Source organism: Danio rerio, chromosome 14 (genome assembly GCF_049306965.1).
Source record: "Danio rerio strain Tuebingen ecotype United States chromosome 14, GRCz12tu, whole genome shotgun sequence".
Taxonomy (NCBI): Eukaryota; Metazoa; Chordata; class Actinopteri; order Cypriniformes; family Danionidae; genus Danio; species Danio rerio.
Genome location: NC_133189.1, coordinates 44,210,507 through 44,226,508, shown reverse-complemented (window position 1 = coordinate 44,226,508; position 16,002 = coordinate 44,210,507). Strand labels below are relative to the sequence as shown.

General features: G+C 35.5%; 1 protein-coding gene across 44 annotated transcripts in view; it reads right to left on the bottom strand.

The window, feature by feature from the left end:
• The window catches only part of diaph2 (diaphanous-related formin 2), a 712,207-nt gene that overhangs the window by 317,494 nt on the left and 378,711 nt on the right, over nt 1–16,002 (bottom strand). For all 44 annotated transcript variants that reach the window (XR_012389930.1, XR_012389932.1, XR_012389933.1 and 41 more), the window contains one exon: nt 12,960–13,054. Coding sequence is in view for 41 of the 44 variants with exons in the window: in XM_021481247.3 (XP_021336922.1) it covers nt 12,960–13,054 (95 nt within the window). In the remaining 3 variants the exon portion in view is untranslated. The remainder of the gene's footprint in view (nt 1–12,959; nt 13,055–16,002) is intronic.

The window sequence follows — 16,002 nt, the reverse complement described above, 5'->3', positions numbered from 1 at the left end:
AGGAAAAAGAAGTATACTTAAGTAAAGGTCAAGTTTAAAAGTATACTTTATTTAGTAAGTACACTAACATCAATGTACTAGTAGTGTACTTAACATGTTTTTCCAGTAGCCTATTAAGATACACTGCAGTGACAAAAGCTGTACACTTTGCGGATAAAAAAAGACATAAAAATAAATGTTAACTTTTATCTAATGTTGTTGTATAGTTCAAAAAAAAATTCAGTTTTTTACTGCTGTCATTAAAAAGAAACAAATTAACACCATGATGACTTCTTGTGTCGGTGTTAGTCTAAACAGCCGTGCCGCTCCGCTCCCAATCCCCCCTCTGCATTTTTTGTACTTTTTTGTCATTTTAAGTTACACTGTAAAAAATGATTGAACCAATTACTTATCACAACTTACTATTTCAAGTTAAGTTGTATCTGAATTGAATGTGTTGACATAACTTATATATCTAAGTTTTACTTGGCTGAACATATTACACTTGAAAAAAAAAAGCTTAACTCAAACAGTATATATATATATATATATATATATATATATATATATATATATATATATATATATATATATATATATAAATATTAACTTCAAACATCTGAGCTTTAAATTGTACAAATATGTGCAAATGAAAACTAATAAATTAATAATAAAATAATAATTTACAATAAAATAAATTGTACTTGTAATTTCATTTTATTGAATACTTTTACTTCAATTTATATTGGTTTACTTTTGGATGACGTCACACAATGAATGTCTTTCTGAAGGTTTGGAATTTGATTGTGCTGCTAAAAAAAAGACTTAAGTGGGTTGACAACATTTGGGCAGGATTGGGATCCGTTTGGATGTTTTGAACATGCATGACAAAAAAAGTGTGTACAGTCCCTACTTAATTTTAGTTTTTAGCCATCTCTTTGTCCATTTGGGAGAGTTTTAGACAATTTGGGCTGGAAACATGTAAGTGTATCTGGCAACAAAGACCGCCATTTTCTCATTGTTATTTTGTGGTGTGTGTTTGTCTGAGGTTCTTCTCAGATACCTGCTTCTCTAGTAAAATTTGTATTTGCAGACTTCAAAATAATAATTTAATTAATAAATTTAAGGTGAGTGACTTGGCATGGTGGCTCAGTTTGCTCGATCACCTTGTAATCACTTGGGTTTCCTCTGGTTTCCCCCATAGATACACGACATAAGAAAATTGAATAAACAACACTGGCATTTTAAACTTGACCATCACACTTGAATAATAAAGTCCTATCAATGTCACATTACAACAGAAATTTGTTGAAAAACAAAAACATATTTCCATTAAACAGAAAATGGGGAAAATATATACATAGAGGGGCTAATAATTCAGGAAGGCTAACAATTCTGACTTCAAATGCATATGTATTTCGATGTCTGAAAGTAAAAATAAATGCTATGAGTAATAAAACCCTGATAAACTGTGATTTTGCCACCTCTTCTTGTGCCTCATGTCAGCAGAAAAATATAAATAAATATTATCTAGTAAATAAATACAAATAAATAATTCAGGGGGACTTTGAATAGACATCTGTTAATGTACTTCCAGCACCAGATATTTGACCTCGTCTCACATGTATCAGTCATTTTCCCTTCTATGCCTGAAGCCCTTGCTTGAAGGACTTTCCACAGTGACTGGCAGACAGAGTCCTGGTGAAGATCAGTACATGAAGCAGGGTAGACTGACCAGTAATAGGCAATGTTAAGAGCGTATCGAGACAACCTCTTGGGTGTTCGCAGTCTGTGTTGACGGAGACAGTAGAAGAGCACTAAGACAGACAGGTAGACAGTCCCATATCACTGATTTACTGCACTGGGCCGAGATCTAACACCCTCAAATCAATTGTATGACCACATACAGTGCCAACAAATACTCACTCGATTGGGCCTTTTCTTGTTTTGTTGTCTCACAGCATCAAATCACTGTGGCATTGACCTTTATGCTACTGATTAACAGTAAAAAGACGATGCCAAAGTAAATAAATAAATAAATAATAAATAAAACAAGAGTAAAATAACTGTCTGTGTAGTATCACTAATGCAACCAACTGATATTTATATATGTATGTATGTATGTATGTATGTATGTATGTATGTATGTATGTATGTATGTATGTATGTATGTTCTGTTGAAGTCAGAATTATTAGCCCCCGTTTAATTGTTCCCCGATTTCTGTTTATAGAACACATTTCGAAACATAATAGTTTTAATATTTTACTAGATGTTTTTCAAGACACTTCTATACAGCTTAAGGTGATATTTAGAGGCTTAACTAGGTTAATTTGGTTAACTAGCTAAAGTAGGTGGGTTAGGGTAATTAGGCAGGTCATTGTATAATGATGGTCTGTTCTGTAGACAATCAAAAAATATAAAGTTTAAGGGGGCTAATAATTTTGATCTTAAAACGGCTTTTAAAAAAATTAAAATTGCTTTTATTCTAGCCGAAAAAAAAAAAAAGACTTTCTCCAGAAGAAAAAAATTATATCAGACATACTGTGAAAAATTATTTGCTCTGTTAAATCTGTTAATCATTTGGGAAATATATATATATATAAAAAAAAAAGAAAAATTCAAAGGGCAGCTAATAATTCTGACTTCAACTGTATGTACGTATGTATGTATGTATGTATGTATGTATGTATGTATGTATGTATGTATGCATGTATATATTTCTTTATTATTTATTAATTAATTAATTAATTTATTTTTTTGTTTGTTTTTCATTTCTAGTCTGAGAACATGCAAACTCCACGCAGAAACGCCAAATGAACCGAGGTTCGAACCAGCGACCCCGCGACCTTCTTGCTGTGAGGCGACAGCACTACCTACTGCCCCCATGCCTCGCATATTTTTATTTCATTTAGTTTTAATTTTTGAAAATTAATTTTAGTCTCTTCTGATTGATTTTATGAAAGGATTTTAGACAATATTGGCCTGCTTTTTGATTAGCAATCAATACATTAATAACCTAATTAACTAACAATAATATTTTTATGATTATTACAAATTTTTTACTAGACAAATGTAATAAAAAAAACAAAACAATAAATAAAAAAAAATAGGCAAAAAAAAACATTTTAGTCACAGAAATTACTCTCAGTGATTTAATAAAATAACTGGAATTAAATTAAATAAATAAAATGTGTAATATTTTATTTCAAATTTTTAAATATTTATAAATAAAATTATTTATTATTTTATTGATATTTAACTCAGTGGTTTAATGTAACACTAATATTCAAAATTAACTAAATAAAATGTGTTTTTTTTTTTTTTTTCAAACTTAGTCAGATTGACTAAACACAGTCAATAGCCCGTTTTACACAGCGATACCAGAAATGAACTCTTAATGGCTGGGTTTGTATTTGTAAACATAATAGAGTTCTGGCTTTTGTTGATGATTTCCCTTTTATTTAAAGCTTTAGCTCCATGCAGCTGCTTTTGTCCCAGAGATATCCAAAGGCTGAAGCGTGAACCACAGCTAAATATTTACAAATTTGACTACATTACAAATTCAGTGGATGGATAAATATCGTGAGCAACTTTAATGAAAACTTATTGGAGGAACACTTTTGCATGTGGATATGTACATACATTTTTTGTTTCCTAGCACTCACCGGAGCACTTCTTTACGTGCACGAGCACCACGCAGCAGAATACAAGGCTTGCAGGTAAACTCACAGCGGTTTAGCATTTTATTAAATTTTTTTTTTCCACAGTTGGCATTAATAATGAACATAGAAACTTGATCTAACTAACATTTAACAGCTACATGTGTCTGGAAAAGTATTCAAAGGCTTTTATTTTCATAAACAGCACAGATGTGAATGCGTCTGATGTTGTGTCTGGCTAGAGTAGATGTCTCATATCAGCGTGTTCTAGTTGTGTACGTCCTCTTTCTGGTAATTTTCCTTCAGCGTTCACATAGAGCAGCATTGCGGCAAATTACTGGTGATGTTACAACTTCCCCATAGTCTATATGTGTGAAAGGGGCTAATGTATAATCATGTGTTAAATAACAGAAAACTACAACACAATATTATTAAAAAAATGTAAAAGACAGCAATTTTTAAATGTCAAATTCTATAAATAAAATATGTATCATAAACATAAAACAAAAAAGACATCTTGCTTAAAATAAAGTGTCTACAAATTCATAACTCCTCGAACATGCCAGTGAAATGGTTCAGCACCCAATGCACGTGTGAAGTTCCGTTTTCGCAGATAACTTTGAACCCTAATGAGAGAAGAAACCTGGATAGCAATTAACAGCACTTTAGCAGGCCATGGCTTAAAAGTAATACTTAACAAATTGGCCAATTATAGATACGCTGATATTCTGAAGTAAGAAAAAGGAGGAGGATCAATCCAAAGCACAGCACAAGTATCAAAGCCCACAATACTGCAATTCCTGTGAATAACTGGCCTTTCACTGAACGCATTAAATGAGCTTCGCCCTGCCATAATGAGAGCGCGTGAGCTTAAACGAGAGACGTACAGTGGGTCATTTCCAAATGAAAGCTATTAGTGTTCATTACATAGCTCCCTGTTGATAGAGCTATACAAAGAGTACAAAGGTTGAGTCCATCTTGAATATGATGTAGATAGAAAAGCTTATTAGAATTCTCAGATAAAGTTTTTGCTCCAGGCCAGCGCAGTGCATAAAGTACAACTCTCAAACGGAGAGTGAGTGAGCAAAGAAAGAATAAGAAACACCCATCCGCAAGAATGTAGCGATTGGGCAGCCAGATTGTTCTCTAAAACTCATCTCCAGAGAAAACTGCTGACAAAATCCTTGTTTATCCCTCGCCGTTTCCTTCCTTTATCAGCTCTAACCTGTTACTTTGTTTATCATCATATTGCATTGCATCGGAGTGTGGTCTGTTTGTCTATTGTCCCGTTCTCAGCACACTATAATGCCACTGGTGCATTATTTCGGAGAGCCTTTTGAGAGCTTATTAATGATATCTGCATTGTTCTGTTTTTTGGTTCGACTGTGATTTTGGCATCAGCGGCATAAGGGCATTGAACCAAAAACCACTATCCCCGCATTAAAGCCTTCCCAGAGGGCTGCGGGATGCTTCTTTAAGAGATTAAGACGCCGCTGGAGAGCACAAGCTCTAGATACGGCCTCCCTGGCAGCGAATGAGGAATCCTGGTGTTTGCTTCTCTAATTATCGTCTAAACTGATTACAGAGATTTAGCGTTATCCAAAATAAAATAAAAAAGTGCATGTAAAGAAACCAATCTTCACGCGTTTCATATGAGGTCAGCAGGGCGCAGCTGCCGAACTCAGTTGTGCATGTAAGAAATGGATGTGTATTAATATAAAAGCATGAGGGGATTTGTTTGGGTGAAAAGATTTAAGGTTGTGGCCTCATTGAAGGCTTGAACAAAAGCAGAGCGTGGCTGGACCTGGCTCCAAAAGATGAAAAAGGAGTACACAATGCCGGCGTACGGACTTTAGTCACTTTTGCACGTGCCTAGTCTTCAGTCTCTTTTTCTTCTGTTTGTGTCACACGTCAACAATGGGGCAGCACGTCTTTGTCAGCGCCTGCCTTTTTCATGCAGACCATAGCCTGGACCAGTGACTATAATAAATGCTTTTTATCTGATTGTTTTGCAGGCCCTTTGTTGTCACTGGGATGACGGTTCTTTGCTTGCGTGATGAGAAAATGCTGAATGACATCCACAAAGCAAGAACTTCTTACAAAAAAATGGAAAAGGGACAGAGTCGAAAATAAAAATAAAGAGAGAAAGGCTAAGCCTCATCCCTGTCAGGGAGAGGGAGGGAGAGAGAGAGAAAGAGAGAGAGAGAGAGAAAGAGAGAGAGAGAGAGAGAGAGAGAGAGAGGAAGAAAGGAAGTGGCTGAGTGAGGCATTGCATTTTTCTCCAGACAATGGAAAGTAAGTGTTTGAGTGCTTGGCTGTGCAGGCAAGCGTTAGATGAGAGGCTTCACACGCCTACTGTATGGACGCTACACCCTGGCAAGCCTGCTGGGGTTTACAGATCTGTGCATCGCTCACATGATCCGATGGTGCTACAGGAGTACTGCATGTGTAGGATGGAGTACACTGAACCCATCAGCTCCAATGCATTTGTGGGTGACTTTTAAGCAACACTTGCTGCCCTCACAGACACATCAATTACACTGCATGATGAATTCTGAGAAATACAGGATTCTGAGAAATACATTTCTTTATGACATTCATTTTCCTTCATGCTGTTACATGATATGGTGAATCCATTGAGTTTAATTGCAATAGTGTACTGTGAGAAAGATGTAGGTTGGAGATGCAAGGGTTTGCAAATGTGACAATGCTATGTGACTGAGGGTTGAGGAAAAACTCTAATGAATTTAATATGGAGTAGCAAACAGAATCATAATGCAACTTGAAATTGTACGTAAAATAAGCTTGGAAGGTTTTTAGGCACTTTGGTGCTCCGTGTTTGCCTATTGAATGACCACCTCTGAGATGTTCTAGAGCAGGGGTTTCCAAACTTTTCAGCCTGCGACCCCCCCAACATTACCAGTGCCAGTGACTTGCGATGCACAATATCCTCTGAGGTGGTTAAAAATATATAAAGCTTGTATAAAGGGTGACATGGTGCAGTGGGTAGCACGTTCGCCTCACAGCAAGAAGGTCAATGGTTCGAGCTTTGGTTGGGTCAGTTGGCATTTCTTTGTGGAGTTTGCATGTTCTCTCCATGTTTGCATGGGTTTCCTCCAGGTGCTCTGGTTCCCCCCACATGTCCAAAGACGTGGTACAGGCCAATTGTGTATGCTAAAATTGATCATATATTGTAGTGTATGAGTGTACGTGAATGAGTGTGTGTGGATGTTTTCCCAGTGATAAGTTGCGGATGGAAGTTCATCCGCTGCATAAAACATATGCTGGATAAGTTGGTGGTTCATTTCGCTGTGGCAACCCCAGATTAATAAAGGGACTAAGTCGAAAAGAAAATGAATGAACAACGTTGAACACAGCAGTGCACATATACTGTGCCAATAGGCCTAGGTCTATTCATCATTTAATTTTGAAGAATGCCACTTGGAGACCATCCTCCATGTTCAGTTGGGGCCTGTATTTGTTTTTAATGTACAGTTGAAGTCAGAATTATTAACCTGCCTTTAATCTTTTTTTCTCCATTTTTTTTTTTTATATTTCCCAAATTATGTTTAACAGAGCAAGGAAATTTTCACAGTATGTCTGATAATATTTTTTTCTTCTTAAGAAAGTCTTACTTGTTTTATTTTGGCTAGAATAAAAGCAGTTTTACATTTTTAAACACCATTTTAAGGATAAAATTATTTGCCCCATCATTACAAACCATTACAAACCATAATTATACAATAATTTGCCTAATTAGCCTAACCTGCCTAGTTAACCCAGTTAACCTAGTTAAGCCTTTAAATGTCACTTTAAGCTGTATAGATTTGTCTTGAAAAATATTGTTTAGTCAAATATTGTCTAGTCAAATATTGTTTACTGTCATCATGACAAAGATAAAATAAATTATTTAGATAAAATAAATTATTTATTTATAAATAATTTATTTATTTCTAATAAATTATAAGAAATGAGTTATTAAAACTAATATGTTTATAAATGCGCTGAAAAAACGGTTATAAAGGTAAACCTAAAGCCATAAAATCAATGTGTTGTGTTTATGTAACTGTTTTTTATTTTGTTGGTTATGGATAAAATATGGTAGTTCTAATAGTTGGATAAAAGGAATTTAATTTTGGAAAATCACCAAGCGACCTGCTCTCATTGTCAGCTGACCCCTACTTTGGAAACAACTGTTGTAATGAATGATTTGATCAAACCAAGATTGACCTGCACAATTCATTAATTTATATTCTAAAATTTTCAGTGAAACATACTCCGAATTAATGCCTAGAATTATATTACTGTATGTGTTACTTATTATACAACATAATACATATATATATATATATATATATATATATATATATATATATATATATATATATATATATATATATATATATATATATATATATATATATTTTCAACATAACATTAAAAAAAAAATTATAAAGTAGGAGACAGCAGACAAATGTACATAATTAACCAAATGAATATACTGTACCCAAGTACTAGCAATTTGTTCAAACCAATTATCTTTTTATAAGCACAAGTGGATGTATAGACAGGTTTTATTCTTAAACAGATTGTTTAATTATAAGCAAGCAACATTCAGGGATGCGATAAACGCCTCAGAACCTTCCGATGATGCATGTGTAGGATAATTGGTCTTTAAATAAGATTAATTACTTTTTTTTGCAGTATTAAAGATTAGAGAAAGCCAATACCTGCCCACAGATTATCCTTCACCAGAGTAGTGGTTGAAAGTGGATAAAAGAAACATTTAAAAGTAAGGTGTGAATAGTAATGTGTCTCTTTTGTCCACTTGTGATAAGATCAATGGCAACACATCTTAATACTAGGTAAACGGATGGATGGATGGATGGATGGATGGATGGATGGATGGATGGATGGATGGATGGACGGACGGACGGACGGACGGACGGAAAGACAGACAGATAAAAAGAGAGACAGATAGATAAATGGATAGATAGACAGAGAGACAGACAGACAGACAGACAGACAGACAGAGAGATGTTTATACACCAAAAGTATATCGATTCCCCGTTCCACAAAAATCGTCCACATCCCTATCTACTCTCTAGTGAGTATGTGCTCTTATAATTGCATCTTCCACCTTGGTTCAATTATAACCTTTTGAACTGGAGGTCATTTCCAATAACTATCGTATTAAACACTGAGCCAACAGAACGTATTCAAAAGCAATATAGAACAGCACTCTCCACGTCTGTGATCAAGGAGACCTTGCTCGTTTCTTTTTTATACGTGCATTCAGGCTACCGGTCAATCATGAATGTGAGCTCTTGAACACTGACACTCATCTGGCTGTCTTTCCTACTCTGAGATGTGACATTTTCTTGACGCACTGCGAATGATGTCAAGGTAGAGCAGCGATAGACGTGTCCTTATACCCTGAGAGAAAGAAAAAGAACAACAAAAGTTTTTTTTTTTGTTTTTTTTTCCTCTATCCGTATTGCGGGAGTAGTTCAGAAGCACGTCTGTCTGCGGCTTCAAGCTTACCCACAAACCTCTGCCAACATCCCGTCGGCACGACTGAGGCATTACCTTCCTCCCAGAGAGCTGCTAAAAAGCCTATACCATTACTGTGTAAGGACATAAAACTGGACCTGTGCATTACCTCCCGCTCAAGGATGAGGATATCATGCCATGGCTATTTGAGTTCCAGAGATGAAGATGGAGCGGTGGAGGTGATAAATGTGAGGAGGCGGGTAAGAAAAAAAAAGAAGGATGAAACTGAGAATAGAGACAAGGAAAGGAGGTGTGCAGACCTGACAGATGAATCTCCTCTATAAAGCGCAGCTGAATGTGGGAAAAGGTCATCACTTTAGCTCTTCTGCTTCTGTAAAGAGCGACAGGCCTGTCACCTCAGTTCAGGCTTCCACACACCCAGCCTAAACCACCTGGCAATTAAAGGTCATCTCTGCTCCCGGTAACAGCCTATGGAAGAGCCAATGTGGGCATGGACATCTAAATGCTCCTTATCTCATCCACCTTTTTCCAGCTTTGAAAGAAGAGCAAGGAGAAAACAGCTAAAACTAGAGATGCACCAAGTTCTCGGCCGCCGAAAATTATCGGAAGAAATGACATTTTCGTTTTTAAGCTGAGCTGAAAATATGAGCCAGAAAAAAAAGAGTTATGCTGTGCTGCATTGTCCATCATGCTGGTTTCACTTTCCCTTCAGCTGTAGACACTGTGTAGAGGATGCAGAAAGCACTGCGCTATATAAACCATGTGGTGACCAAAGCGCAAGAGCAGTGGGGGATACACACCATGGTCAAATATTCTGCTCTATTCTATGTGTTTAAGCATGAACTAGACATGAATACTGTAAAAGCAAAGTCTAGTAAAAAAATATCCACTGACAGGGCATTTCAAGGTAACATACTTGCAAAAGCCCTACTGTGCTCTCATGGTAATCAGGGTTCCCACACTTTCATGAACACTAGATTCAAGGACTTTCAAGGAATTTTTAAAGCACCATTAATTTTATATGAAGCATCTTTGTAATTCATATCCCAGCATACGTAGCGTCATGAAAGTCAAAACTGTATGTAACATTTCACTTAATATTTACATTAAATATGTCAGAGTGTCATGATCACCAGCGATCGTAACTCCCTAGATCGCTGGTTTGCACGTAAAATCACTATGGACTACAAAACCGCCATTGCTGGACTACATTTTCATACATACACTCCGCTCACACACACATGCTTCCTCATTCTGACTGATTACACTCGCACCACCGGAGGATTGTCAAAGACTACCTACATTATTTAAGCAGCACACACAACCACTCGCATTGCAGAGTCTTCCTAAAATAGCATGAGTGGATTCGGACATGCCCCTAATGCTTTTGCGTCATGCACTTCAGACTATGCACCTAGATCATTAAAATAGAGCCAAATGTGTCTGAAATTCAAGTACTTTTTAAGAACAGTGGGAACCCTGGGTACTGCTGGAAAGCTGATGAGTAATCTGAATTTTGATTTACAGTACAAAAAAAAAATAAAAAAATTGTACAAAATATTTTCATAGAACATGATCTTCTATACTTATAGTTATTATTTTTTGGCATAATTATAATTCATACAATTGATTGTTGGCTATAAACAAATTTTGTTGTTGTCCTGCGTCACATTTTTATTTTTATTTTTTAAATCAATAACATCTAAGTTAGCTATTGAGCTAACTATTAAAAAGTCTTTCAAAATAAACACATTAATATACTATAATATTAAATAAAATTAGCAATTATTACAAATCAATTTCGGTTTCAGTGTTTCTTCAGTCGCATCCAGAATTTTCAGTTTTCTTTGCTAAAACTCTTCATCTATATGGAAGCAAGGATGCAGATGAACTGAGGAGTAAACGGCTAAATTAAAAGTCCCAATCCCCCCTAGCGGTGTCTACAATAGACGCCAGGCTGTCAGTTGTGAAATGTAGTTGAGGCTTTCACATCCACCTAATTCACAGTGGTGAATAAAAGCCACCAGAGGTTTTGAGGGTTAAAGGCAAAGGGTGGTCTAATGTAAATGAGATCAACTCTTTCATAGACAGCTGAGGTATCTTTAGTTCAGGAAACACATGCCATTTGCAATTACCACGTTTAAAGATGAACAAAAACCACTGAGACAGTCAGGGCGTGAAGTGCTTCCTGAAGGATCATCAATCTTGCCTGTAAGACAAAGGGCAGCGGGAGGGAGGGTGGAACGGCAGGAGTTTTGCCAAGTCCTGTCCCAAAGCAGCTATTATGAGGAGAGTGAACGTGGAGCTTCAACTGGCCTGCTGAATGAGAGCAGACAGAGTATTGTACACCAAGCATTGCCTGGCATCAAAGACGTCTCTCTTTAATGAAGCCTTTCAAATGCGCACAGTCATCTGTAGGCATGACGAATCTCTGAGCAAAGACAAACGGAGGACGTTTTTACAAATGCTATTCAGAAAATTCCCATGAATGTCTGGCTTTAGTCGAAACTGATTTATCTGTTTAGAGCTTTGGGACGTTTCTACAAGTCAAAAGTTCAGATGCGTACACATGCGCGCACACACACACAAACACACACATGTGTCTTTAAGTAGCAATAAAATAAAATAAAATAAAATAAAATAAAATAAAATAAAATAAAATAAAATAAAATAAAATAAACAAAGACAAACGGAGGACGTTTTTACAAATGCTATTGAGAAAATTCCCATGAATGTCCGGCTTTAGTCGAAACTGATTTATCTGTTTAGAGCTTTGGGATGTTTCTACCAGTCAAAAGTTCACATGCGTACACACGCACGAACAAACACACACACACATTTGCCTTTAAGCAGCAATAAACTAAACTAAACTAAACTAAACTAAACTAAACTAAACTATGATAATAAAATAAAAATAATCAATTAATGAGAGTGCAAATTTCTTAAACATGATACATATTTATAAATGATAAAGAAGAAAACAGGAAGCATATCCTAACTAAATAAACAAAACTATTTTGGCGCATTTATCTTGGCAGCCTTAAAGACAAAAATAAAACTAAATAAAAAAAAATAGAATAAATATAGAGAGAGCAAACTTTCTGGACCAAACCATATGCATTTATACATGAAAATTAAGTACTTTAAAAAATCAGGAATAAAAAAAGCACAACAAAAACTAAAATAAAATGCTTTATCACTCTTTATAACAAAAGTGATACCAATATTAACAATCAGTAATTAATTTTTGTGTTGTTATATATATATATATATATATATATATATATATATATATATATATATATATATATATATATATATATATATATATATAAACAAATAAATAAATAAACATAAATATATATTTACAATTACAATGACTGTAGCAATTACATTATACTTCAGCAAAAGCAATAATAAAACACTTCATATATAAAGGATCTCTGTATTTTTTGTAGTTAAATAAAAAAATAAATAAATAAGGTAACTGGCTACAAACAATTTATATGGGCTGAATTTCAAAATATAAGTTGAAGGTTACTTAATTTAATCTGTTTGTTTAAATTCAGCCCATATAAATTGTTTGCAACCAGTTACCTTAAAAAATATAGTAAATCCAATGAATATTTTTTTCAATGTACTTTATTAAGAAAAAAAAAACATTTAAAAATAAGGTGGGGAAAGACCAGGACTGGATTTTGACCAGAATATGTTTGCATTTCTCACATTGCTCTGTGAGCGGATAAAGGTTTCAAATCGGGGATCAAGCTGCATTATGTGAAAATGCCTATGCACACACAACTCACCTGGATTAGTGCTTCACTTAGCCTCTCCTCATCCACCTGCAGCACGATATCCCGAATCTCTTCATAGGGCAGCCGGAATGATCCCAGGAAAATTGCTGTTGGGAGAGAGAAAAAAAAAAGAGAGAGTCATTTTCTGGCCCTCTAGTTTAGAGTGTTAGAGTTCAACAAGGGCTCTGTCAGAAATGACCACGGGACAGCGTCAATAACCCCTCAGGTGGATGGTAAAACACTGTTAGAGTGTTTGTTCCACTCCGGGGCAATTGGAAGCGAAAGAAAAACACAATTTTCTGGCAACAATAAGAGCAGCTAAAATAGCCTCGGAATTGGGGCGCCATCACAAAATAATGCCTCGACATCTTAAACTTTCACCTGGGATGAAATGCAGAAAAACCGCTGGTGCAATTTACCCAACAGCTGAATCTGATAACCTCCACCCGCTTTTGTGAAAAGAATAGGCTGTAATTATAGCACGTAGCTTATAGCACGCAGTTTAAAGCACATCAGTGGGGGATCCGACATAATTGTACATCTGAAGCAGTCACTGGATTGAGGTTAAAATTACCTTAACGTTCACGTAAATTAAAACAGTCAAGAGTTTTCCAGTAGCGTCCGGAAACAATGTTGATCAGAAACCTGGGGAATTATCGCAGTGCTAAAACATTCAAGGGCTTGCTCTTGTTTTATACCCCCTACCGTGAGCTATTTTAGCAAACGTTTGATTGGAATGCATGGCTGAGCAGATATTCTGAAGATGAGACTGTATGTGAGAAGTATTTGCTTATGTCTGATTCCTTCATCCAGGGCTGCACCATATTGGAATAACATGGCATTGCAATGTTTTTTTTTTTTTTTTCTCTCTGTGATAACAACCCAAATTCCCAGAGAAGGTTGGCCATTTTGTAAAATGCAATTAAAAATATAAAATAAAAATAAAAACATGAGTTGCTGATTATTTTAAAACTTTATTTAATTGACTAAAGTAAAAATGAGGAGTATGTTAATTATTAAATAATATAAATATTACAAATATAATCAGGCACACTCGCTTTTGTTTTGCGTTGATCAATCAATCATCAACCTGCATTTGTAAGGAGTAAAAAAAAAAAAAACTTCTTCAATGTTTTGAATTTACACTACAATACCTAGTTTAAGCACTAGTTGTTAATTAAACATACTGAATCTTTAATTATAATACCAACTCAATATTGCAGATGCTGTGAAGTGACTATTGCGAATCATCATTATTGTATATTTATTTGGCCAGGGAGTCTCTTCTTTCAATGAGACAAGACAGCAGCACATAAATTTTGCATACAGAAATCACAAAGAAACTTGGCAATTTACGCATACACAAATCCTAAAAATAATAAATAATCCATAATCATAAAAACGGTTACAACTGGCCATTAATACTGGCCGTACAAAAAGACATTTAAAAGTATTCATAGTTGGAAATGTAGACAAGTGTATTTTGTAATTTGCTACATTTGTTACATTGATGACACTCAAATACCCAGTCAGAAAAGTCTAGTGGCTGAGAATGAGCTTTTTACAGTGTCTGCTATAATCTTTGTGTTGTTTCGTGTGTTTACATAGATGAATAGGGCCCCTGTGTAAATACACAGTATAGTTACGATCTTATTGCAACATTAGATTATTACGATAACAAGATATATGCCTTCAGTGATTTTCTGAAGATAGATACAAAAAAATAGTACAACTGGAATAACTACAGCAGTCGCGATCGTCTAGATCTCATATGAAGCAAGAGATCGCAATGATATGATGACAAGTGCAGGTGCTGTAGTGCTTTTCCAATTCTTAGGGGTAAATTTTGAAGCCCTTCCCCTTAACCCTCAGTTGTAAAGGCCAAGGGAAAGGGGTAGGGGTACAAAAATAGAATTGGGATTGGGCCAAATGTCTTGATACCTCAGGCTGTAATGTGGTCACCCACTTTTTAGATCTCTGTCACACCCCCATACTGAATGTATCCTCAAACCATGATTTTTCCTTTACCGAACTTGACAGATTTTTACCTTCTGCCACTTTTCCAATTAATCAACTACAAATTAAGTTATTATTTGAAGCTCTTACAACTGGCATTGAAGACAAGCCTTTTTCAGGTAGGGTATATACAGTGGATAATCACCATTATGGATTAGGGATAAAAATGTACTCTCAACCAATCTTTTGTAAGCCTTAAAATAATAATAATAATACTAACATAATTTTGACCATAGCTTTTCCATAACAATAACGCATGCACACATTGCAATATCAATGCTGAAACAATATATTGTGCAGCCCTACATTCATCACAGTCTGAACTTCATCACCCAACGAATGTGACGGCTCTTCTGCTCTCTGTTGTGCAGGTGAACCTGGTCCAACTTCTGATGAACAGTGATTTAATAAACTATGATTCCCACCAGCTGATTGACTGAGTCTCTGTGAAACTAAGCTCTATTTTCTACAATTCATTAGCTGGCCATCTGTGTGTGACAATATGCCGATTTCTTCAGAGAAAAAAAGAGTTCTGTGATTTTTTTTCTTTCTTTTTGTCATCGTGAGATGAAGAAAAAGCAAACACGGACACATTTTAAAAGTATGGGACTCATCTGATAAAAACCGGACACAATGATGGAGATTCTTCCGAAATGCCAAGATAAACAACACTGATTTAAAACCAGCTCATCAGCACAATGGCTATAGGGATATGCTAATGAGGCAGCCATTAGTAGCATGATGAGCCAATCAACCATCAAGAGTATCACACGCCAATACACAAACAAATGGTTAGCCACCGAAATGTGGTGAGTTTAACAACCCCCAGTCAAGAACTTATCATATTTGCTGCAAAAAAAAAAATGTTATTGGACGACAAATGCTTTCGCCTCATCTGTTGATTCATTAGCATAATTTACACATTCACAGTGAGTGAATTATCCCGACTTTTTTCCTCTAACAAGTTTGCCCATGACAGATGCATCCCATAATTCATTTCCGTACTCATACTCATCAGCCTGGAGGATTTAGTCACATT